This window comes from Dromiciops gliroides, chromosome 1, assembly GCF_019393635.1.
Source record: "Dromiciops gliroides isolate mDroGli1 chromosome 1, mDroGli1.pri, whole genome shotgun sequence".
NCBI classification, from domain to species: Eukaryota; Metazoa; Chordata; class Mammalia; order Microbiotheria; family Microbiotheriidae; genus Dromiciops; species Dromiciops gliroides.
The window spans coordinates 545,327,293-545,350,129 of record NC_057861.1 but is presented as its reverse complement, the minus strand read 5'-3'; the positions used below and the strand labels follow the sequence as shown (position 1 = coordinate 545,350,129).

At 38.1% G+C, this 22,837-nt stretch overlaps 1 protein-coding gene across 4 annotated transcripts in view; it reads left to right on the top strand.

Annotated features, from left to right (window-relative positions):
- The window catches only part of ACSM3 (acyl-CoA synthetase medium chain family member 3), a 45,888-nt gene that overhangs the window by 1,706 nt on the left and 21,345 nt on the right, over positions 1-22,837 (top strand). For 3 of the 4 annotated variants that reach the window (XM_043973787.1, XM_043973796.1, XM_043973778.1), the window contains exons 2-4: positions 9,828-10,095; positions 19,833-20,043; positions 22,029-22,236. In XM_043973787.1, the coding sequence (XP_043829722.1) occupies positions 9,892-10,095; positions 19,833-20,043; positions 22,029-22,236 (623 nt within the window). In that variant the 5' untranslated portion in view covers positions 9,828-9,891. Of the gene's footprint in view, positions 1-7,438; positions 7,501-9,827; positions 10,096-19,832; positions 20,044-22,028; positions 22,237-22,837 lie in introns of those variants that run through there. The other variant, XM_043973789.1, reaches the window with a different exon arrangement.

The following is a 22,837-nucleotide window of genomic DNA, read 5'->3' as shown; positions in this document are numbered from 1 at the left end:
TCCCATGAATGACTCAGGGCTAGTGCTGGGGATTGTGGGTTTAGTTTCGCTTCCCAGGAAAGAGGGCTTTAGTTTACTACCTATGGTTAAACCTGCCCATTTCTTACTTCACTGAAATGTTGCACAAACCATCCCATTTCTCATTCCTTTCAGCTCGGAGGGAGAGACTACACTGAGAAACAGAAAGCTTGGATTCGAATCCTGACTGCCACTTGGCTGGTTTTGTGATCTTGATAGCTCTGGAGCTGGAAGGAAGGGATCTGCAAGGTCCTTTGGTCCGACCCCCTCTCATTTACTGGACCAGACAAAGTAGTCCCTTAACCCCCTAGGACCTTAGTGGTATCTTAACAGCTCAGCAAGTTAGGTTAATTATTTATTTAGGTATCAGTCTTGCTGAGGCTGAAAATAAAACTATATTAACCTCACCTGACCAAAACCTGTCCCGTGCGATGTGAAAAAGTTACTCAGATCCTTAAGCATCGCTTAAATAAGAAGTCAGAGGAAAGGGGTCAGCTAGGTGGCACAGTAGATAGAGCACTGGCCCTGGATTCAGGAGGACCTGAGTTCAAATTCGACCTCAGACCCTTGACACTTACTAGCTGTGTGACCTTGAACAAGTCACTTAACCCCAATTGCCTCAAAAAAAAAGTCAGAGAAAGAATCTCAACTGTCCTTAACTTCTTAGTGACATGCAAATCCTCCTTAATCAGTCTTTTTGCCAATCGTCTAAAATTAATTAAATCTGTAATTTGGTTTAGTTTACCTAATAGAGTTTAACACAGTTTGTTTCCTTAGGGGACATAAGAGATTATGACTTTAAATTTGTTCATCTTTTATGACATTAAAACAATATATGGGGGGCGGCTAGGTGGTGCAGTAGATAGAGCACCGGCCCTGGAGTCAGGGGGACCTGAGTTCAAACGCGGCTTCAGACACTTGACACTAACTAGCTGTGTGACCCTGGGCAAGTCACTTAACTCCAATTGCCTCACTAAAAAACAACAACAACAACAACAATATATTGGGGGGGGGGCAGGCAGCTAGGTGGTGCAGTGGATAAGCACCAGCCCTGGATTCAGGAGGACCTGAGTTCAAACCCGGCCTCAGACACTTGACACTAACTAGCTGTGTGACCCTGGGCAAGTCACTTAACCCTCACTGCCCAGCAAAACAAAACCAAGCTATGGGGTTATGACCTAAATTTGTTCATGGACATGTGCAGTATGTAAATGAATTATTTCTCAGGCATAATTTTTCCTATGAAAGAGATCGTGAGACTCCTAATAGGGGTTCAGGTTTTCTCTGAGGCCTTAACCTGTGCATGAGCATAAAAATAAAACCTAGGTTTTACTGCTATAATTTCTGCATTGTAGTTGATATATCATATATAATTGGCAGCATACTTTCAGGTATCAGAGAAAACCTGAACCCCTATTAGGAGTCGCACAATCGCTTTCCTAGGAAAAATTATGTCAGAAATAATTCATTTATATTTTGCACATGTCCTTTTGTGTACAGCCTTCTTAGGCCATAAAAGTTAAAGCGAAGATAGATCCATAATTCCATATATTGCTTTAATGTCTTAAAAGTTTAACAAACTTAAACAGTTATAATCTCATACATCCCCTAAAAAAACAAACTTTGTTAAACTCTATAGGTAAACTAAACCAGATTACAGATTACATGAATTTTAGAGTATTCACAGACAGGTATTGTACCCCAGTTTCATGATAGCATGCTAGCATAGGTTCTGGACAGTGGACGATGCTCATGTGCTTTCCCAGTCACCAGTGGAGTGAAGCAGACCTGTGTGCTTGTTCCCATGCTTTTTAGCATGATGTTTCAGCCATGTTGTCATACACCCTCAATAAGAATGAAAATGGCATTAAGGTCAATTGCCCACACTGACAGTAAATTATTTAACTTGAAAAGCTACAAGCCAAGACTAAAGAGGAAGGAGAGTTGGTGCATGACTTTTTATTCTCAGATGATTGTGCACTCAATGCAGCATCTAAAGCTGAGATTCAACAAAGTATGGATCAATTCTATGCTGCTTATGCTAATTTTACATCTCTCTCTCTTTTTTTTTTTTTGCTGAGGCAATTGGGGTTAAGTAGTAAGTGTTGAGTGTCTGAGGCTGGATTTGAACTCAGGTCCTCCTGAATCCAGGGCCCGTGCTCTATCCACTGCACCACCTAGCTGCCTCTCTGTACTAATTTTATCTTTTTTTTTTTTAAGTGAGGCAATTGGGGTTAAGTGACTTGCCCAGGGTCACACAGCTAGTAAGTGTTAAGTGTCTGAGGCTGGATTTGAACTCAGGTCCTCCTGACTCCAGGGCCGGTGCTCTATCCACTGCGCCCCCTAATTTTATCTTAACAATTAATGCCGAGAAAAGATTCTCCGCCAGCCAGTAACACATCTTCCATATGTGGAATTCTCATTTACAGCAAATGGAGAAAATTTGAATACTGAGGATAAGTTCACTTACTTTGGCAGTATACTTTCCAGGGATGTACACATTCATAATGTTGTGAAAAGTCTGATGAAGGAAAGAAACAACAAAGTCTCCAAGCTGAAGAAAATAGGTTTATTGAGAGAGGGCCAGTGTCACAATAAAGCCGGTCTCAAACAGGGGTAGGTCCTGAGAGACCCCAAGCTTGGGGCTCACCAGGGTTTTATACCCTCACAGGGCTTATGGATTCTAGACAAATTTCTTCTCAAATTGGTTGATCAGCCAAAATTTGCTTTCCAGCCACTAGCTTTGCCATTAGTGGGGAATACCATGATCTGCAAACTGTGATGTAATAGATGTTAGCTAGAAGCTACTTAGGATTGCTAATCAGAATCACAATGTACCAACTAGAATTACTGGACAGCAAATGCTGAGATGGATAGGATGATGTCTAGAAGCAACAGATGATGGCTAGGGATAATTTCTAGCAAGACTTAATGATCATACAGCATTGGCTATCCGTCCAACACTGGCTATCCAATATGGAGATTAGCTCTATTATTCACTTAATCTACAAATGAAATAGAATAAAATATCTAGATATAGTAAATCACAGTTTTTAGTTGATATACTGATTATTATCATAAATATCTTTGAATCTCTTATAACTAAGGGGTGGGGAAAATCTCACTCACAATAATGAGGTTGACACACAATTACCAGAGCTTGCTCAGTATTTGGGAGTCTCCAAAGTGTGTGTGAGAGAGAAGAGGTATCAGACTGCCTACCAAACTGAAGGTCTGTGGAGACATTGCACAATCCTGTGAAACCTGGACAGTGTGCTAGCACCATGCCAGGAAACTGAACTGCTTTCATTTGAATTGTTTTAGGAAGAGTCTAGAGATAAGGTACCGAACTTGGAGGTCCTTTTTTTAACTGAATTGCCACGCATTCAAACTCTACTGCAGAGAGGGAAGCTCCAATAGGCTGGCCATGTTGTTTGAATGCCAAATGTACATTTGTGTAAGAGACTATTTTATGGAGGACTCGTGCGAGACAAGCCCTCACAGGGAGGTCAGAAGAAGCTATACAAAGACATTTTCAAGATCTCTCTGAAGAACTCTGAAATTGATTGGGCATCTTGCCAGACGCTGGCATGGGACCATCGAACACAGCTTGCCTGGATCAAAGAAATCTCTATGCTCTAAAAGCAAAGCAGAATTGCAGTAGCTCAAAAGAAACATGGGATGCACAAATTTAGAGACATCTCCACTCCAAATATTCAGACTATTTGTGCTCAACCTGTGGTAGAGCCTTCTGAACTTATATTGATCAGCTACAGTCAGACAAATTGTACCTTGACCCCAGCATCTTGCTTTTGTATTAGTATTCCTTGTGCCTAGTACAGTGCCTGACATTTAGTATGCCTTTAATAAATGCTTTTGGATTGACTGATACTAAATCGTATGAAATTGGGGTCAGAGACTTAGAGCTGAAAGGCACCCTGGATGTCTTCATCTTCCTGGATAGGAGTAATTCCCTATGACAAAATCTCAGATCGTTTATATAGTTTTTGCAATGTAGAATCAAAGCATTGAGATGAAGGCTAAAAATATGTTGAGGTGTTTTCATTTCAACCATCTTTCCACCAAATATCTGTATTTCCTATTACCTTCTCATGTGCCCCTAAAACACTCAACATTCAACAAACATTTATTAAGGTTCTACTATGTTCAAACCAGCATTCTAGCCATTGCAGTAGATTGGGATCAAAGGATCTGATGGAACTGTGACTTCATTGATATAGGGAATTCCCATTGAAGAGACTCCCTCTACCAACCAATGCAGTGCTTAAGTTTTAGAGGGTTGCTTGGAGGGCACCCAAAAGTTAAATGACTTACCCAGGGCTAGACAGCCTACCTGTTTAAGAGTCAAGACTTGAGCCAAAGGTCTTCCTGACTTCAGGGCAGATGATGTCTTTATTATTTCGAAGGGAGATACAAAGACTAAATAAAGTAGCTCACCCATCCACCCACTTGAAAGAAGTTAGTTTAGTTTGGGTTAAAACATGTCCTCAAATTGCTGTAATTTGTAGTGTAGTGCCTGGAACAAAGCAGGTGCTCAATAGATGTGCTTGTTGTTGATTTAAACATCCCTTTACAGTTTTAATAAAGTTCTTTCTTTTAAAAAAATTTTTAATAAATATTTTTATTTAAAGTTTTGAGTTCCAAATTCTCTCTCTCCCTCCCTCCCTCCCTTTATCCCTCCCTGAGATAGAGGTAATACATGTGCAATTATGTAAAACATTTCCATATTAGTCATTCTGTACAAGAAGACTCAAAAGAAAATAATGAAAGAAAGTGAAAAATAGTGTTCTTCAGTTTGTGTTCAATCAATATCGGTTCTTTCTCTGGAGGTGGATAATATGCTTCATCATTAGTCCCTTGGGCTTGTCTTTGATCATTGTATTGCTAAGAATAGCCAAATCATTCGCAGTTTTTCATCAAACAATATTGCTGTTACCATGTACAATATTCTCCTGGTTCTGTTCACTTCACTATATACCAGTTCACATAAGTCTTTCCAGGCCTTTCTGAAATCATCCTGCTTGTCATTTCTTATAGGACAATAATATTCCATTACAATCATATACCACAGTTTGTCTAGCCATTCCCCAATTGATGGACATCCCTTTGATTTCCAATTCTTTGCTACCAAAAAAGAGCTGCTATAAATATTTTTGTATAAATAGGTCCTTTTTCCTTTTTTTTTTTTTTTGGATGTCTTCAGGATATAAACCTAGCTGTATCAAAGGGTATGCACAGTTTTATAGCCCTTTGGGCATAGTTCCAAATTGCTCTCCAGAATAGTTGGATCAGTTCACAACTCTTCCAACAGTGGATTGACATCCTGGTTTTCCCACATCCCCTCCAACAGCCAACATTTTCTTTTTTTGTCATTATCCACTCTGATAAGTGTAAGGTGGTACTGCAGTGTTGTCTTCATTTGTATCTCTCTGATCAGTAGTGATTTAGAGCATTTTTTCATATGGCTATAGATAGCTTTGATTTTTGTCTGAAAATTGCCTGTTCATATCCTTTGACCATTTCTCAATTGGGGAATGACTTGTATTTTTATAATCTTGCTCAGTTCTCTATATATTTGAGAAATGAGGCCTTTATCAGAAACACTGGCTAAAAAAATTGTTTCTCAGCTTTCTGCTTTCCTTGTAATTTTGGTTGCTTTTTTGTGTGTGAAAGAGCTGTCTAATTATATACAACCAAAATTATCTATTTTACATTTTATAATGTTCTCTGGATCTTCGTTGGTCCTAAATTCTACCCCTGTCCATAAATCTGACAGATAAACTATTCCATGCTCTCATAATTTGCTTATTTTATCACCCTTTATGTATAAATCATGTACGCATTCTGACCTTATTTTAGTATACAATGTGAGATGTTGGTCTATACCTAGTTTTTGCCATATGGTTTTCCAGTTTTCCCAGCAGTTTTTGTCAGATAATGAGTTTTTGTTCCAAAACCTTGGATCTTTAGGTTTATTATATACTAGATTACAGTAGTCATTTATGATAGTGTTTGGCATAACTATTCTATTCCACTGATCCACCAATCTATTTCTTAGCCAGTACCAGATTGTTTTGATAATTACTGGATCTTTAGGTTTATTATATACTAGATTACAGTAGTCATTTATGATAGTGTTTGGCATAACTATTCTATTCCACTGATCCACCAATCTATTTCTTAGCCAGTACCAGATTGTTTTGATAATTACCACTTTATAATATATTTGAGATCTCATATGGTTAGTCTACCTTCTTTTGCATTTTCTTTCATTGATTCTCTTGATATCCTTGAGCTTTTGTTCTTTCTTCCAGTTGAATTTTATTATTTTTTCTAGAACTATAAAATAATTTTTGATAGTTTGGTATGGCACTAAAAATAGATTAATTTAGGTAGGATTGCCATTTACATTATATTGACTTGACCTGCCCATGAGCAATTATTATTTTCCCAATTGTTTAGATCGTACTATATTTGTGTGAGCCATGTTTTATGGTTGTGTTCATATAGTTCCTGTGTTTCTTTTGGCAGGTAGACTCCCAGGTATTTTATATTGTCTACAGTTATTTTATTTTATTTTATTTATTTTTTGCAGGGCAATGAGGGTTAAGTAACTTGCCCAGGGTCACATAGCTAGTGTCAAGTGTCTGAGGTCAGATTTGAACTCAGGTCCTCCTGAATCCAGGGCTGGTGCTTTATCCATTGCACCACCTAGCTGCTTGTCTACAGTTATTTTAAATGGTATTTTTCATTCTATCTGTTGCTGCTGGACTTTGTAGCATATAGAAATACTGATGATTTATGTGGGTTTATTTTGTATCCTGCAACTTTACTAAAGTTGTTATACTTTCAAGTCATTTTTTTAGTTGATTCTCTAGGATTTTCTAAGTATAACATCATCATCTGCAAAGAGTAATAGGTTTTTTTTCTCATTGCCTATTCTAATTCCTTTAATTTCTTTTTCTTCTCTTATTGCTATAGCTAACATTTCTAGTACAATATCAAATAATAGAGGTGATAATAGGCATCCTTGTTTTACCCCTGATTATATTGGGAAGACTGCTAACTTATCCCCATTACGGATAATGCTTGCTGATAGTTAAATATTACCTATCATTTTAAGGTAAGCTCCATTTATTCCTGTGTTATTAATAGGAATGGGTACTGTATTTTGTCAAAAGGTTTTTCTGCATCTGTTGAGATAATCATATGATTTCTGTTGGTTTTGTTATTGATATGGTCAATTATGCCAATAGTTTTCCTAATACTGAAACAACCCTGCATTCTTGATATAAATCCCACTTGTTCAGAGTGCAAGGTTCTCCTTTCACAACACCTTTATAAGGGTGTTGCATAAGATTACACAAGCCATTTAAATCTTCTAGAGTTAAGATAAGGGGAAAGTCATTTCCAACTAGGAGGCTGGAGGAAGGAGGTAACACTTGAACTGAGTCCTGAAAGGTGGGTAGTGTTTCAGTAGGCTTGTATTTGGGGACATAGGAGCAGAGGCATTTGAAAGGAAAAAAATATGAGCAAAGACATGGGAAGAGTATAAGGAATAGTTATAGAAGAAAGCAGTCCAGTTAACTAGATTGTTTAATATGTAAATTATATATATATATGTGCCACTATTATTATGTCTTGCATAAAAATAGAAATTTTAAAAGGATGAAGTTCTAAAAATAGTATTTGATTCTAGGTGTTCTTAACTTCGGGTCTGTGAATTTTTTTTTTACATTTTAATAACTATTTCAGAATAATTGGTTTCCTTTGTGATCCTTTGTTATAAATGGTCCATGATGGGAAAAAAAATTTCTAATGACTTCAAGAGACTTTTGGTGGGGTAGTGGTGATAGAGACAGACTTGTGCTTTAGAAAAATCACTTTGTCAGCAGTTTGGAGTGAGAAGAGGCTTTAGGCAAGATCTGTTAGGAGGCCATTGCAATAGACCAGGTAAAAGATTATGAGAGTCTGAAGTAGCAGTGGCCATGTGAGCAGAGAGGAGAGGACAGATGTGAGTATTATGGAAGTATCAATGACAAGATTGGGCAGCTGACTGGATGTGTGATAAGATTGAGGAGTTCTGGCTGAAGCCAAGTTTTTGACCCTGGGTGACAAGAGGGATGGTAGTGGCCTATATGAAAATGGAGGAGTTCATGAGAGGGATAGATTTTGGGGAAAAGATAATATGAGTTCTGCAATATAGATTGAAACCTATCCACTCCTCCTTACCCTATGCAACTTACTCTTGTACCACCTAAAATTAAAAGGAAGGGGTGGTACTGTTACTCACTGACCACTGCCACAAGTGCAGAGCCTGCTCTGGTGAAGGGCACATACCTTAGCCAGGAAGTAATTTCTCAGGCAGGAAGTGGGTATGCTTGGGTATGTCTGCAGATGCCCAAGTTGAGGTTATCAACATCCTAGAGGGCCTAATGGAGCAGGAGAGATGCTGGGTGCTTGCCTAGCCATGGGAGGCCAGCAGCAGGAGGGACTCAAGTGGGCAAGTGTCAGGCCATGATGGGTGAAGGGGATAAGATGGTTGTGTTGGAAGCAAGCACTTCAATTAACTATCATGGAGATTGTGGGTTGAGCAGTGGTGTACTGCTTTTAACAAACCAGCTCTCAGGAGGGAAAGAAGAAGTTTAATCTTCATTCTTAATGTGTTTTTAAATTTATTTTGGTTTTGGCGGGGCAATGAGGATTAAGTGACTTGCCCAGGGTCACACAGCTAGTAAGTGTCAAGTGTCTGAGGCTGGATTTGAACTCAGGAACTCCTGAATCCAGGGCCAGTGCTTTATCCACTGTGCCACCTAGCTGCCCTCTTAATGTGTTTTTAATCCTAGACAACTGAAAAGATAAATCAAGCAACTGATTAAATTTGGCTTGATTGGACTTGCCTGGAGTACTCTCCCTCTTTACCTCCTGATTTGTATTACACGGTATAAAATGGTGACACTGAACAGTTGTCTCACAAGCAGATCCAATTGATGGGCTTCTCAGTTTCCAGTTCTTGGCAGCTATACATATTTGTGTACATGTAGGTCCCTTTCCCCTTTTTGATGATCTCTTTAGGATACAGATGTAGTAGTGGCTATTGCTGAGACAAAGGGTAGTGACAAAGTTTCTACTCTCCCCTTGAACCATTAAGGAACCAATCCTCCTATGGGCATTTTCTTATAAAGTTCTTAAGAGTTTAAATATAGTCCCACAGCTCTATCATTATTAACTCTCAGATAAATTCAGTCAAAGATGAACATGTCCAAGCCTGGCCTGGAAAGTAGTGTGGGTTACTAATCTGAGTGTGAAAACCTTGAGATATATTCTTACTATGTTGACTATGAAACTATAAAATCTTTATCATCATTTGCAGGCTGCTTATAAATACTTAATTAATAACAATTATAATTATATGTTGGGCTATTCTCAGTTTCTTTATTTGTAGGTTATCTGTTGAAAGTTTTCATTAACATTGGTAAACTATTTTTGGAATCCACATGGGAAAACTACCATGATTGTGTGATGGCTAGTCTCAGGTTTTTCCTGATATTGAAAGTAAAAGCTATGGTAGAATGTTTTTGTTGTTGAATCATTTCAGTTGTGTCCAAGTCTTTATGACCCCATTTGATGTTTTCTTGGCAACGATGCTGGAATGGTTTGCCATTTCCTTGTTCATCAGGGTAGAATGTAGTCATAAAATACAACCATTCATCAAATCAGTAGCAGTTGCTCTGGGTGTCTGTCCTCAAGACAGCAGTGAATGTGAAGTGCGTTGTCTGTCTTTTCAGATCATTCACCAGAGACAGCCTGAATACGAAATCGCCAACTGGACTGATACCATCTCTTGTAGCCATGAATATTTTTCTTAGAATACAGTGCTCCAAGTTGCTGAGGATCCCTAAGGTGTCTGTGAGAGCATTCCACAAAGATTACAGAGTACCAGCACCTCAGAACTTTTCAGACTATGAATCTGTTAAACAAAATTTCAAAATAGAGGTACCGCAGTATTTCAACTTTGCCAAAGATGTTCTGGATCATTGGGCCAAGATGGAGAAGGTATGGGATTGCTGGGATGGAGGGAAGGATGTGAATAATTATGGTGAAATGGTTCTTGTGTGAATTTGATAAATCTCCAGTCCTGATACTGTTTCAGGTAAAAAATATCAATACTGATAGGCTAAGCAATTTGGATACTAAGTACTATCAATTCAAACGAATATGTATTGAGTGGCTTTTGCACACAACTGGGCTGTGTTATTGGGAAATATAATGGAAGTATAAGGCATGCTTCATGCTTTCAATAGATCCAGTTGAGAAGACAAGAAAGACTAAGGTGCATGAAACAATATGAGAAAAAAAGACTTAACCAAATATTAAGTGGTATGGTGCAATAGGATCTCAGAGAAGGACAAAATCAAGAGTTCAGAGTAGTCCAGGAAGGCTTTGCAGCAGAGGTGAGACGAAAGCTTTATCTTGTAGTTAGGAAATACCTGGGTTTGTATCCGACCTTGGAAACTTACTAATTGTATGACTGTGTGCAAATCACCCAACCTCTCTAAGCCTTGGTTTCTTTATTTGTAAAATAAGGATAATAATAACATAGTTGCTGCCTCCCAGGGTTAGTTTGATCAAATGAGATCTTGTATATAAAGTGCTTTGCAAACCTTAAAAAGCAACATAAATATCAAGTATAGTCATTAGAAAAACTGTATTGCATAATGTTTAGAAAGCTTGCCTAAGAGTTAGGATGACCTGGGTTCAAATCCCCCTTCTGAAACATACTGGCAATGTGTCTCTAGATGAGTCATTTAACATCTTAATGTATAGAACAGTGGCTTGTGAAATAATTAAATCATAGGTCTGAACTACCCCTCCCCCCAAAAGTTATAATCAACTGTATGTAGGAAATAATCCTGTATAACAAATGGCAAAGCTGAATTTTATTTTATGTTCTTCATCTTTCAAGCAAAGAACTGAACAGAGCTATTTCTACTCATTTTGTACTGCTTTTGTTGTTCAGTTATTTTTCAGTCATGTCTGACTCTGTGACCCCATTTGGGGTTTTCTTGGCAAAGATACTGGAATGGTTTGCCATCTCCTTCTTCAGCTCATTTGACAGATGAGGAACTGAGGCAAGCAGGGTTAAGTGACTTGTCCAAGGTCACACAGCTGGTAAGTGCCCGGGGCCATATTTGAAGTCAGGAAGATGAGTCTTCCTGACTCCAGGCCCAGCGCTTTATCCACTGTACAAACTAGTTGCTATCAAGCCACAATTACTCTTTTTAAAAAAATTTTCAGTGCAACAAACATTTATTTTCTTTTTTCCAGTTACATGTAAGGGTAGTTTTCAACATTCATTTTCATAAGATTTAGAGTTCCAAATTTTTCTCCTTCCCTCATTTTCCTCCCCCCATCACATGATATCAACCAATCTGATATAGGTTATATATGTACAGTCCACATGTGCTCTTTTCATCAGTTCTTTCTATGGAGGTGGATAGTTATTTTTCATCATTAGTCCCTTGAGATTGTCTTGGATCATTGTATTGCTGAGAATAGTTAAATGATTCACAATTGTTCATTGAACAATACTGCTGTCACTATGCACAATGTCCTCCCAGTTTTGCTCACTTCACTATACATCAGTTCATATGAGTATTTCCAGGTTTTTCTGGTATCATCCTCTTTGTCATTTCCTATAGCGCAATACCATTCCACTACAATCATATACCACAGCTTTTTCAGTCATTCCTCAATTAATGGACATTCCCTTGATTCCCAATTCTTAGCTACCACAAAGAGTTGATATAAATTTTTTTTTTACAATTTTTCCCTTTTTCTCTTTTTCATGATTACTTGACATGATTGTTAATTAGTTAACATGATTGTTAACTGTTTCCTTCCATCCTATTCCCTTCCCCATGATATTTACTCTATTATCTATCTTCTTTCACCCTATCCCTCTTCAAAAGGGATTTGCTTCTGTCCTTCCCCTCCCCAATCTATCCTCCCTTCTTTTGCCCCTCTCTCTTTATCCCCTTCCCCTCCTATTTTCCTGCAGGTTAGATAGATTACTCCACCAATTGAGTGTGTATGTTATTCTGTCCTTGAGCCAATTCTCATAAATGTTAGGCTCATTTACTGCCCAGATTAAATAGATTACTCCACCCAAGTGTGTGTGCATGTGTGTGTGTGTGTGTGTGTGTGTGTGTGTGTGTTAATCCCTCCTTGAGCCAACTCTGATGAGATTAAGTTCTTTGAACCTGTTCTGATGAATGTAAAATTCATTTACTGCCCTGTTCCTCCCCCATTTCTTCCCCCACTCCATGAGCCCTTTCCTGTTTCTTTCTTGTGGGATTTCACCCCATGTTACCTCTGTCCTTCCCCCTCCCCCAGTGCATTCCCTTCACCCCTCAATTTAACCCTAAAGATGTCATCATGGGGCAGCTAGGTAACACAGTAGACAAAGCATCCACCTTGGACCCCAGGGGATCCCAGCCAAAACCTGGCCTCAGACACAAGACAGTCACCCACTGCACAACCCCAGGTATGTCCCCCAACTCCAATTTTTTATGGTTCTCTAGGGTCTTGTATTTGAAAGTCAAATTTGACATTCAGTTCAGGTCTTTTCATCATGAATGCCTGAAAGTCTTCTTTTTATCAAACTCCCATTTTTCCTCTGAAAGATTATGCTCAGTTTTGCTGGGTAGGTGATTCTTGGTTGTAATCCCAATTCCTTTGCCCTCTGGAATATCATATTCCATGCCCTCCAGTCCTTTAATGTAGAAGCTGCTAGATCTTATGCTATCCTGACTGGGGCTCCACAGTACTTGAATTCTTTCTTTTTGACAGCTTGTAATATTTTCTCCTTGACCTGAGAACTCTGGAATTTGGCTATAATATGCCTAGGAGTTTTCCTTTTGGGATCTTTTTAGGAGGTGATCTGTGGATTCTTTCAATTTCTATTTTACCTTCTTCTTCTAGAATGTCAGGGCAATTTTCCCTGACAATTTCTTGGAAGATGATGTCTAAGCTCTTTCTTTGATCATGGTTTTCAGGTAGAACAATAATTTTCAAATTATCTCTCCTGGACCTATTTTCCAGGTCAGCAGTTTTTCCCAGAAGATATTTCACATTGTCTTCTATTTTTTTATTCATTTGGATTTGCTTTATTGTGTCTTGGTTTCTCATAAAGTCACTAGCTTCCATTTGTTCAATCCTAATTCTTAGAAAATTATTTTTGTCAGAGAGCTTTTGTACCTCCTTTTCCATTTGGCCAATTTGGCTTTTCAAGCTGTTGACTTTTTTCTGATGTCTTTCCTGCATCACCCTCATTTCTCTTTCCATTTTTTCCTCTACCTCTCTAACTTTATCTTCAAAGTCCTTTTTGAGCACCTCTGTGTCCTGAGACCAATTCATATTTTTCTTGGAAACTTTAGATACAGGGGCCCTAACATTGACATCTTCCTCTGAAGGTGCACCTCAATCTTCTTTGTCACTAAAGAAACTTTCTATGGTCCTCACCTTTCTGTGTCTGCTCATCTTGCCTTTATTTTACTTAACTTTTAGCTCCTTAAAGTGGGGCACTGTTTCCAGGCTGCACTATCCCAAGCTTCAGAAGGTCCCAGGTGGTATGATCTAAGGAGGATCAGGTTCTTCATTTGCCTGTCCTATTCCCTGATCCATAGATGACTCCAGACAAACTTGCTAATCAACCAGCTTTGTGTGTTGTGGTTGTCAGCTCTGATGAGCCTGTGCCCCTCCCCCACCTGGGTCACTGCTACTCAAGCCTACCTCCTGGTTCCCAGCTGGGGTGAAAAACCCAAGCACCAGGTGCCTCAGCACCAGGATAGACCCCTGAAGTCTCCCCCCTGCCCAGGGCTCAGCCCTCTCATCAGACTGTGAACTTAGTTCCAGACAACACTGGCGCTGCAGCTGATTCAGAGGCTCTGGGGGTCTCTTTCTCAGGTGAGGCCTTCCTGGGACTGGATCTGTGTCAGGGTGACTTGTGGGGTTGGCTCCACTCCTGTCTCAGCACAGCAGCTCCCTCCTTCCAACCTTCAAAGCCATCCTTGGTTGGAAGATGATTTCAGCACATTCTTCTGTGAGTTTTGCTCCACAATTACTCTTGTATTCCCTCAGCTATTCCCACTTTTTTTTTTTTAGTGAGGCAATTGGGGTTAAGTGACTTGCCCAGGGTCACACAGCTAGTAAGTGTTAAGTGTCTGAGGCCGGATTTAAACTCAGGTACTCCTTACTCCAGGGCCGGTGCTCTATCCACTGTGCCACCTAGCTGCCCCTATTCCCACTTTAAACATCCAAACCACCTGTAAAATGCAAATTCAGGGAAAGCCAGCTCTAAGAAAAGAAGTCCTCCAAAGATTCAGGGGAAAGAAAAAAAGGAAAAGGTGGAGGAGAAAGTTAATTCATGGAGGGTGGGTTCTGTTTCATCTCTGAGTTGGGAAGGGGACTTCCAATGATGTATCCAATTCATTTAATTCCTTTTCACCAAAACAATTTGGTTCTCTCATGAAGAAGCAGCCTGGCACAATGAGCCTCAAAGCCAAGAAGATGTGGATTCAAGTCCTGATTCTGACGCACACTGGATGCATGACCCTAGTCATTGCTTGTTGTCTCAGTGCTCTAGGCAACTCTCTTACATTCCAAGTTTCAGACAAGGTGTTGACCTGTGTTGATACAGGAGTTTCCAAGAAGAATGAAATCATAGGTCCAGGCCCCCAGAGAACAACTACAGAGTTCTTTATGGCCACTAGCTCACTATTCAATATGAGGAAAATACCTGTGAGGGTCAGGCCTGACTCAGGCAAGTACCCTCTAAATTCGGGTTCCTTGCTGGGATGAAATGAGATCATCCATTAGTTAATCAAAGCAGGTTTATTTAGTCAAAGAATTGAAAGGATATTCAATGTGGATACTCCATTATTTAGCAACCCCCTCCTAGTCTTCATATGGAAACTCATCCAGTCAGCAGGGCAGAGTATGGAGATTCTTGTAGTCCTGGGACACCTGCCAGGTCAGACCCACTCATATGGATGGGTCTTTGATGCCCTATGGTGAGCTGGAAGCAACATCATTTCAACCAGAGTCTAGCAGGACCTGAAACAAGGGCTTGAAAATATCTTGGACCCTACATCAGTCAAATCCCAAAGTCAGCTTTGTTGCCTTTTAGGGAAAAATCAATCTAAACCATGTTTCCAGGAGGGGTAGGAGTAAGGAGGAAGGAATCCTGGAAGACAGTGGTATTATCACAATACCATTATAACAAATACTATTTTTCTAAAAAAAATAAACAATTATATAAAATTCATATTCCTTCCATTGTACATATATGAGTTATATATAAATTTGTAATACAAGTTACTATTTAAATTCATTTCATTTTTTCATTTATTGTTACAGAAGGTGCCTAGCATATTAAAAACAAGTTAGAAATTATAACTTAAAGAGTTAAATATGGAATTGAAAACAATGCACATTTTAATCAGAAGAAAATTCAAATGGATGTTTAAATACTTTAACAACTAATTAGCAGGGCAAGTAACAATAGCAACTGGCTTTTGCAGCTTATATTGCAGGTACACAAATAAAGGATTCCCTCTACCCTTTGGTAATTTTTCCCTCAAAGGAACAAAAGTTTTTTAAAAGTCCTGACAAAGCTCTTAAAGAAATGTTAGTCTCCATGATATTTAAGATCTGCTACATGAACTGTACTAATACCTATGACTGTAAACAATTACTGTTTCAAATATAAAATTATAAATTTTGGGGGGAAATGAATGCTAACAAAGAGGAATACTATTTAACTATACTATTTTCATGGCCCATAGAAACATTACTAGAATAATCTGACCATTCGATCAGAAAAGGCTTTGAAAAATCTGGTTTTATGAAAAGGGAGAGAAGAGTTATAATGAGTCTTTTTCCTTTTAGGTTCCATTGGATTAGAGACATTCTCTTTTAAACACATACACCCCTGTGCCCAATTATCTTCAAATTCAGTATATACCCAGCTTTATATAATTAGCTTTACATTAAACATGTTTAGTGTGGTATGTGGTAAGGATATGGAGGGAAAGAAGTACATCAAGGATCCCTGATCAATTGAGTTCAATAGAAATTCTGTATCTCTATGTTTGTTTCTCTTTCTACTAACTTTGGGTATAGTATGCCCTGGTTTTATGGGGAGATGTTTTGCTGTTACAGTAAATGCCTTTGCTTTGAACTAATTGTCTTTTGGATGAATCAAAAGTTAAACACATTGTTGGGGGCTCACCAGCTATACTTTTAGGATAACAGACCCAAAGAGTAACTTGAATCTGGCAAGTTGTCTCTCAGGGGACCCAACCTGTGAGTGAGAGTTTGAGGAAGAGAGTAATCTAGCAGGGGCACTACAAGTATTTCTGTCAACCCTAGTAATAGGTTTCCATTTTTCAAAATTTGAATATTATTTTTGTGTTCCTTGAGTTTTATTCAAATAGGAGCCCAGAGGGGACAAAAATGACAAATTATGTAATTATGTAACCTGCTTGTGCTCATTTTTGTTTTTGAGGGTGTGAGTAAAGCCTATTATTGTGCTTCCACATTCTACTTCTTGATCAGGAAGAAGTGGAATTGGAGGTAGATTTTGTTCTTGGTATTTGTAGGAAGAAGGAAGCTTGGTGATTACAAAATAGGAACTTTCCCTAACCATCAAAAATGGCAGAAATCAAGGGATAGAATCAGAAGTAGGAAAAATGAAGTTTGGGCTTTATGAGAAAGAAGAGACCAGGCAAGAAACAGTAAGGAACAGAAGACTTAGCAGGCCAGGAGAGATGATTGTCTTGGGTACTGGAACTCAAAGATGAAGATTTTCTTATAATTCAGAGAATATTCCAAACATGCAGTTTCCCGTTTGGACTTTCTTTTAAGTAAGTTAAAATAGAATAGCCTTCAAAAGCATAATCTTTTGGATGAAAGAAAATGAAATGAAATATTTATCACAGTTATTGACAGAAGATTAATTTTTTATCCAATTAACAGAAAGAATTTTGGAGGCAGTAAAATAAAAACTGTCCTTATGACAAAAACAATATAATTGAAATCAAAAGAAAAATAGATGAAGAAAATGTTTATGGCAAATATGACAAATAAAAACTTGCCATCTAAAATATAAACTCCCAGTCTATAATAAATAGTCTAAGCACATGAAGAGATCATTTTCTTTTTGTTCCCGTTTTTTACATATAACCACAAATCTGGACTATGAACAGCTAGTCTTTCTTGTTAATCATATAATCAACTTAACATGATAGTTTCAAAGCTACACTGCTTGTATGAATTTTCTATTGATCTTCATTATGTTCTCTTCTATGCATTTTTTAAAAGGCCTAAATGGACATCTTTTTAAGTTTTTCTTGTTCATTTTGGTAACCCCATAACTAGCACTCCTTTCTCTCCCAATTCTCCCTGCCTCCCCCCAATTGAAGGAACTATAAATAAGATCCTTATTTCAGAAATACAGTCAATCAAAACAGATTCTCATGTTGACCATGTTAAAAAATATGTCTTATTCTGTACCTTAAGTTCATCAACTCCATCCAGAGGTCAGTAGAATGATTCATCACTGGTCTTTTGTAATCATGTCACAATGATTAATCTTTCAAAATTTGATTACATCACTTTCAAAAGAGGAGACAAAAATTTTAAATAATTACTTGAAAAAAATGTTTGACCTCACTAATAAAAAAAAGAGACAAAAATTAAAACAACCTTAAGGTATTGCTTCTACCCATCAAATTGGCAAATCATCAAGAGCAATGAAACCAGCATTGGAGGGGCAGGTAGGTGGTGCAATAGATAGAGCACCAGCCCTGAAGTTAGGAACACCTGACCCAAACACTGTGTCTGTCACTTAGACACTGGGCAAGTGTGACTCTGGACAAGTCATTTAACTCCAGTTGCCTCAAAAAGTAAAAAAAAAGGGGGCAGCTAGGTGGCGCAGTGGATAGAGCACTGACCCTGGATTCAGGAGGACCTGAGTTCAAATACAGCCTCAGACACTTGACACTTACTAGCTGTGTGACCCTGGGAAAGTCACTTAACCCCAATTGCCTCACCAAAAAAAAAAAAAAAAGACAAACAACAACAACAACAAAGTAAAGAAAAGAAACCTAGTGTTCGTGAGGTTGTGGAAGAACAAGTACATTCATTTGTTTTTGGTAGAATTTTTTTGAAGGACAATCTGTCAGTGCACAATAAAAGTTAATGAAAATGGTCATTCCTTTTGACCAAATGATTCCATCATTGGGAATATACTACAGAAGTATTATTAAATATGACATCCCCCCACATATGGCCATCTGTTCAAAGATCATAACCCACCTCCCTCATCCTAGAGATAATAATAGGAGAAGAGTTAAATACATTGCGATAGATTTATATATTTAATTACTATATTGTGATTAAGATGAACAAGTATGAAGAATAAAAATAAATCTAAAAAGACCTTTTTGAAATAATGCAAAGTCAAAAAAGCAGAACTAAACCTGAATACACATTAACTATGAGTCATATGAACATAAGTGAATGAAATCGAATGGACAAAATCCTGAAAGGGACTTGAAGGGGTAGAAAAAGTCTCATGATACTTTTATTTTATTTTAAAAATTATTTTTATTTGTTTATTGGTTTTTTGAGTAATAAACATTTTTATTTCTAGTTTTGAGTTCCAAATTTTATCCCTCCTTCCCTTCCTCCCCTCCCCCTTCCCTGAGGCGGTAAGCAGATTTGAGTTATACATGTACAATTATGTAAAACATTACCATATTAATTATTTTGTACAAGGAAACTTGAATAAAAGAAAAAATGAAAGAAAGTGAAAATAGTATACTTTAGTTTGTGTTCCATCAATATCAGTTCTCTTTGGAGGTGTAGAGTATGCTTCATCAACAGTCCTTTGGGATTGTCTTGGATCATTGTATTGTTGAAAATAGTTAAATCATTCACATTTCTTCAAACAATATTGCTGTCTGCACAATGTTCTCTTGGTTCTGCTCACTTCACTATACACCTTGATACTTTTATGCATTGAAATGAATTTTAGTGAAAGAAATCATCAAACAAATTTAATTTTTCAATTGGTATTGTGAGATTTAAAATTGGATACAAGAGCATTAAACTCCCCTTTAATCTTTTCCTTATTTATCTCCCAGACCAGTAAGTGGAAGAAACCTCTGATCTTTAGTTAGAGCTTTCATTGTTTGAGAATTACAAGGTGGTATTGATTAGAGAGATAGGAAAGTAGAAATACAAACAAATAGTCTTAAATCTAGGTTTAGTCTATATTCTGTATAAAACTCACCAAAACCCTTTTAGGGCTCACCAAAAACCCAAGGTCACCTCTGAAGCTGAGAGCCACGTCAAGCACGTGCTGTTACAGCGAACCGGGCTGAGTAGAACCTCAGTCAGCGTCTGTGTGTGCAGCGCCAGTCAGTGGATGAGGAGAGCAGACCAAAGACCTCACTTCCATTCTCTCCTTGCCTTTTAAGCTCCCACCCCCGAAGTGGAGTACCTAACAGACGGAGGTGGAGTGCACGGCCATTAGTCATGGTCTCTTCCCCGAAAGGGTGGTCCTTCAAAAACTGGCGTACTTTTTACCACAGTGTTTAGTGTTAAATTTTTAACAGAATATTTAATTTATATATATATATAATATATATATACACATCTCTCTCTCTCTCTCTCTCTCTCTCTCTCTCTCTCTCTCTCTCTATGAAATCTTTTATATCTACTAGATTGGAAAGAGACCATCAAGCCCAGCCTTCTGGTGGATAAATGATAATGGAGAGGAAGTGAAATGGAACTTTCAGGAGCTGGGATTGTTGTCTAAAAAACTGGCCAATGTCCTTAATGAATTCTGTGGTCTGAAAAAGGGAGACAGAGTAATTGTAATTTTGCCTACAATTCCAGAATGGTGGCTAACAAATGTGGCATGTCTACGGACAGGTTGGTAATGCATTCATTTAGTCCCTAACATTTATGATGCATAAATTCTAAATTAATGTATTTTTGTTTTTTTAATAAACTAACTATCAGTCAAAAGATATGTATATGGTACATACTATATTAAGGGCAACAATTCATGTTCAGTTGTTTTTTTCAGTTGTGTTTGACTCTTTGTGACCTTATTTGGGGTTTTCTTGGCAAAAATATTGGAATCATTTGCCATTTCCCTCTTCAGCTCATTCTACAAATGAGAACTGGGACAGACAGGATGAAGTGACTTGCATAGGGTCACACAGCTAGTAAGTGACTGAGGCCAGATTCGAGCTCAGGAAGATTACTCTTCCTGACTCTGTACCTGGCACGCTATACACTGTACCATCTAGCTGTTCTAGAAGCAGCAGCACAAAAATACAATCTCTGCCCCTACCCCCAGGAGGTTATAAACTTATTGTGAAGATACTACTAAAGAAGTATGTGAAGTTTAACATTTTAAACTTATTGCAAACTTGGCCTACTGCCTATAAATACGGAATAACTACTAGCAAATTAATGTTTACATTTCTGGTGTCAGTTGTAACCTTTTGCTTATGATTTATTATAATAATTGCTACCTTTCAATAACATGTAATGTGTTCAAATTTTACATACACATACATATGCATGTGCACGCATAGTATCATATTTGAACAGCAAGTCTCATCAAGGCCCAGGGTCATCTTAAACTAACAGAGTTGTCTTTCACAATAGAAACACAACTAAGACTGATGAACAAAGAAGATTGCTTTGTGACTGTGGGCCTTAGTTTCTCTATGTGTTTAATGAAAGAATTAGGCTAAACTATTTTTAATTTTTTTTTTTTTGGTGAGGCAATTGGGGTTAAGTGACTTGCCTAGGGTCACACAGCTAGTACTTGTCTGAAGTCAGATTTGAACTCATGTCCTCCCGAATCCAGGGCCAGTGCTCTATCCACTGCACCACCTAGCTGCCCCAATTTAATTTTTAATCAGTGTTAATGTTCTATGATTCATTAATTAATTTCTTGGTAGTTATTCCCTGTTCATAGGTATTGGCCAAAATCATCTTTTTTTTTCCAATTATGTAAAACATTACCGTATTTGTACAAGAAAACTTGAATAAAAGAAAATCCTCAAATCATAACTCAATTGGTCCCTTAAGTAATATTGACCATTTTCAAAATGTTTTTCATTTCAAGTTCATTCAAATGGAGATTCCTTTCTCACCACATACTCTTCTCTGGACCTCAGTATAAAATGAGAGTCTAGATAATCAATAGGTCCCTTTTAGCTCTAAATCCTGTGATCATATGATGACAAAAGGGTCTAAGTCTTTGGAATCCCATGTGAACTGACAACAGAATGTGAGAAATGGGTAGTTGTCTCCTCTCAATGTGGATATAATGGTCAGTCATACTCCCCCTGACCTGTTTGTAGGACAAAGGTTTCAGATCCCCTCCTTCCCCTCGAGTTAGCAAGGTCACATGATTCAAGGAGCCCTGGTCTCAATAAGGTCCGCTCCAGAGTTGTGTCCATATAAGGAAGTATAAGGTCCACTCCTGAGTTATGCCCATACAAGGAAGAAGGGTGGGAATACTGTGTTCCAATTAGCTAGTTTTTACTCGTAGATTGTAACCCCACCAGTGATGAAAAGGGGGAGGGTCCATTTGTGTTAGGGACTAGGGTATAAAACAGGGCCTGCAAGCCCCCTTTCTGGGCACCCACTAGTTGCACACTAGGGTGCCTCCTTCTCATGAGAAGAAAATAAAGCCTTTGTCACTTCCCTGCTGAGTTCCTGAGAATTATTGGGAAGAGGATGGATTTTTCCCTCACAAGAATGATTCAAGTAAGAGGATCTTGTTCCCAAGAGTTGATAAAAACAACCCATCCCAGTTGAGAAAGGGGGTATATAATCTATATTATCCTTACATATATGAAAAGTTAAAAGTTAAACATTTCCCTTTTCTTTAGGCACAGTCTTAATTCCTGGAACCATCCAGATGACTGAAAATGACCTGTTGTATAGGCTGCAAACTTCCAAGGCAAAGTGTATTATTACCAATGACACTTTTGCTAGGACTGTGGATTCCATCGCCCATAAGTGTCCAGTTCTGAAGTACAAGTTAATTGTTTCTGAGAAGCCTAAGGAGGGATGGGGAAACCTCAGAGAAATGATGAAGTGAGTATCCAAGCCTTTTACAAGACTATTGCACAATTTAAGTAAAACCCCCAAAAGAATGTATCAAGATCCAAAGGGAAAACAGCTCTCTACCTTTCACAGCAGGGAGCCACACTGCCATCTGGTGGCAAGAGCATGGAAATGCCAAATCATTCTTTTAATTTAGGATGGAGGACACTATTCAAAGGCCAGGTACTTTATTGGTTGACCCAGTTGTTAGAGCAGAGGTTCTTGATATTCTTTTGTAGCATGGGCCCCTTTGGCAGTTTGGTGAAATGTATGGACTTTTTCTCAGAAGAATGTTTTTAAACACATAAAATACCCAATACACTAACTCTAATTTTACCCGTCTCTAACCTTAACCCTAATTCTGTCTCCACCCCTGTACCTGAATATAAGATCCCTTGTAGCTCTAGATCTAAGATATATTATGATCCTTTTAATTGTTCCAGTTAGTTTCTGTGCTGATTCTCTGGAGTTTTCTAAATAAGCCATCATATCATAAGCACTACATATATTCTCATTCTCTCTCTTTTTGCCAGCATTTGTGCCTTTAAATTCCTTTTCTTATCATTGCTATTGCTAACTCTTCTAGAATTAT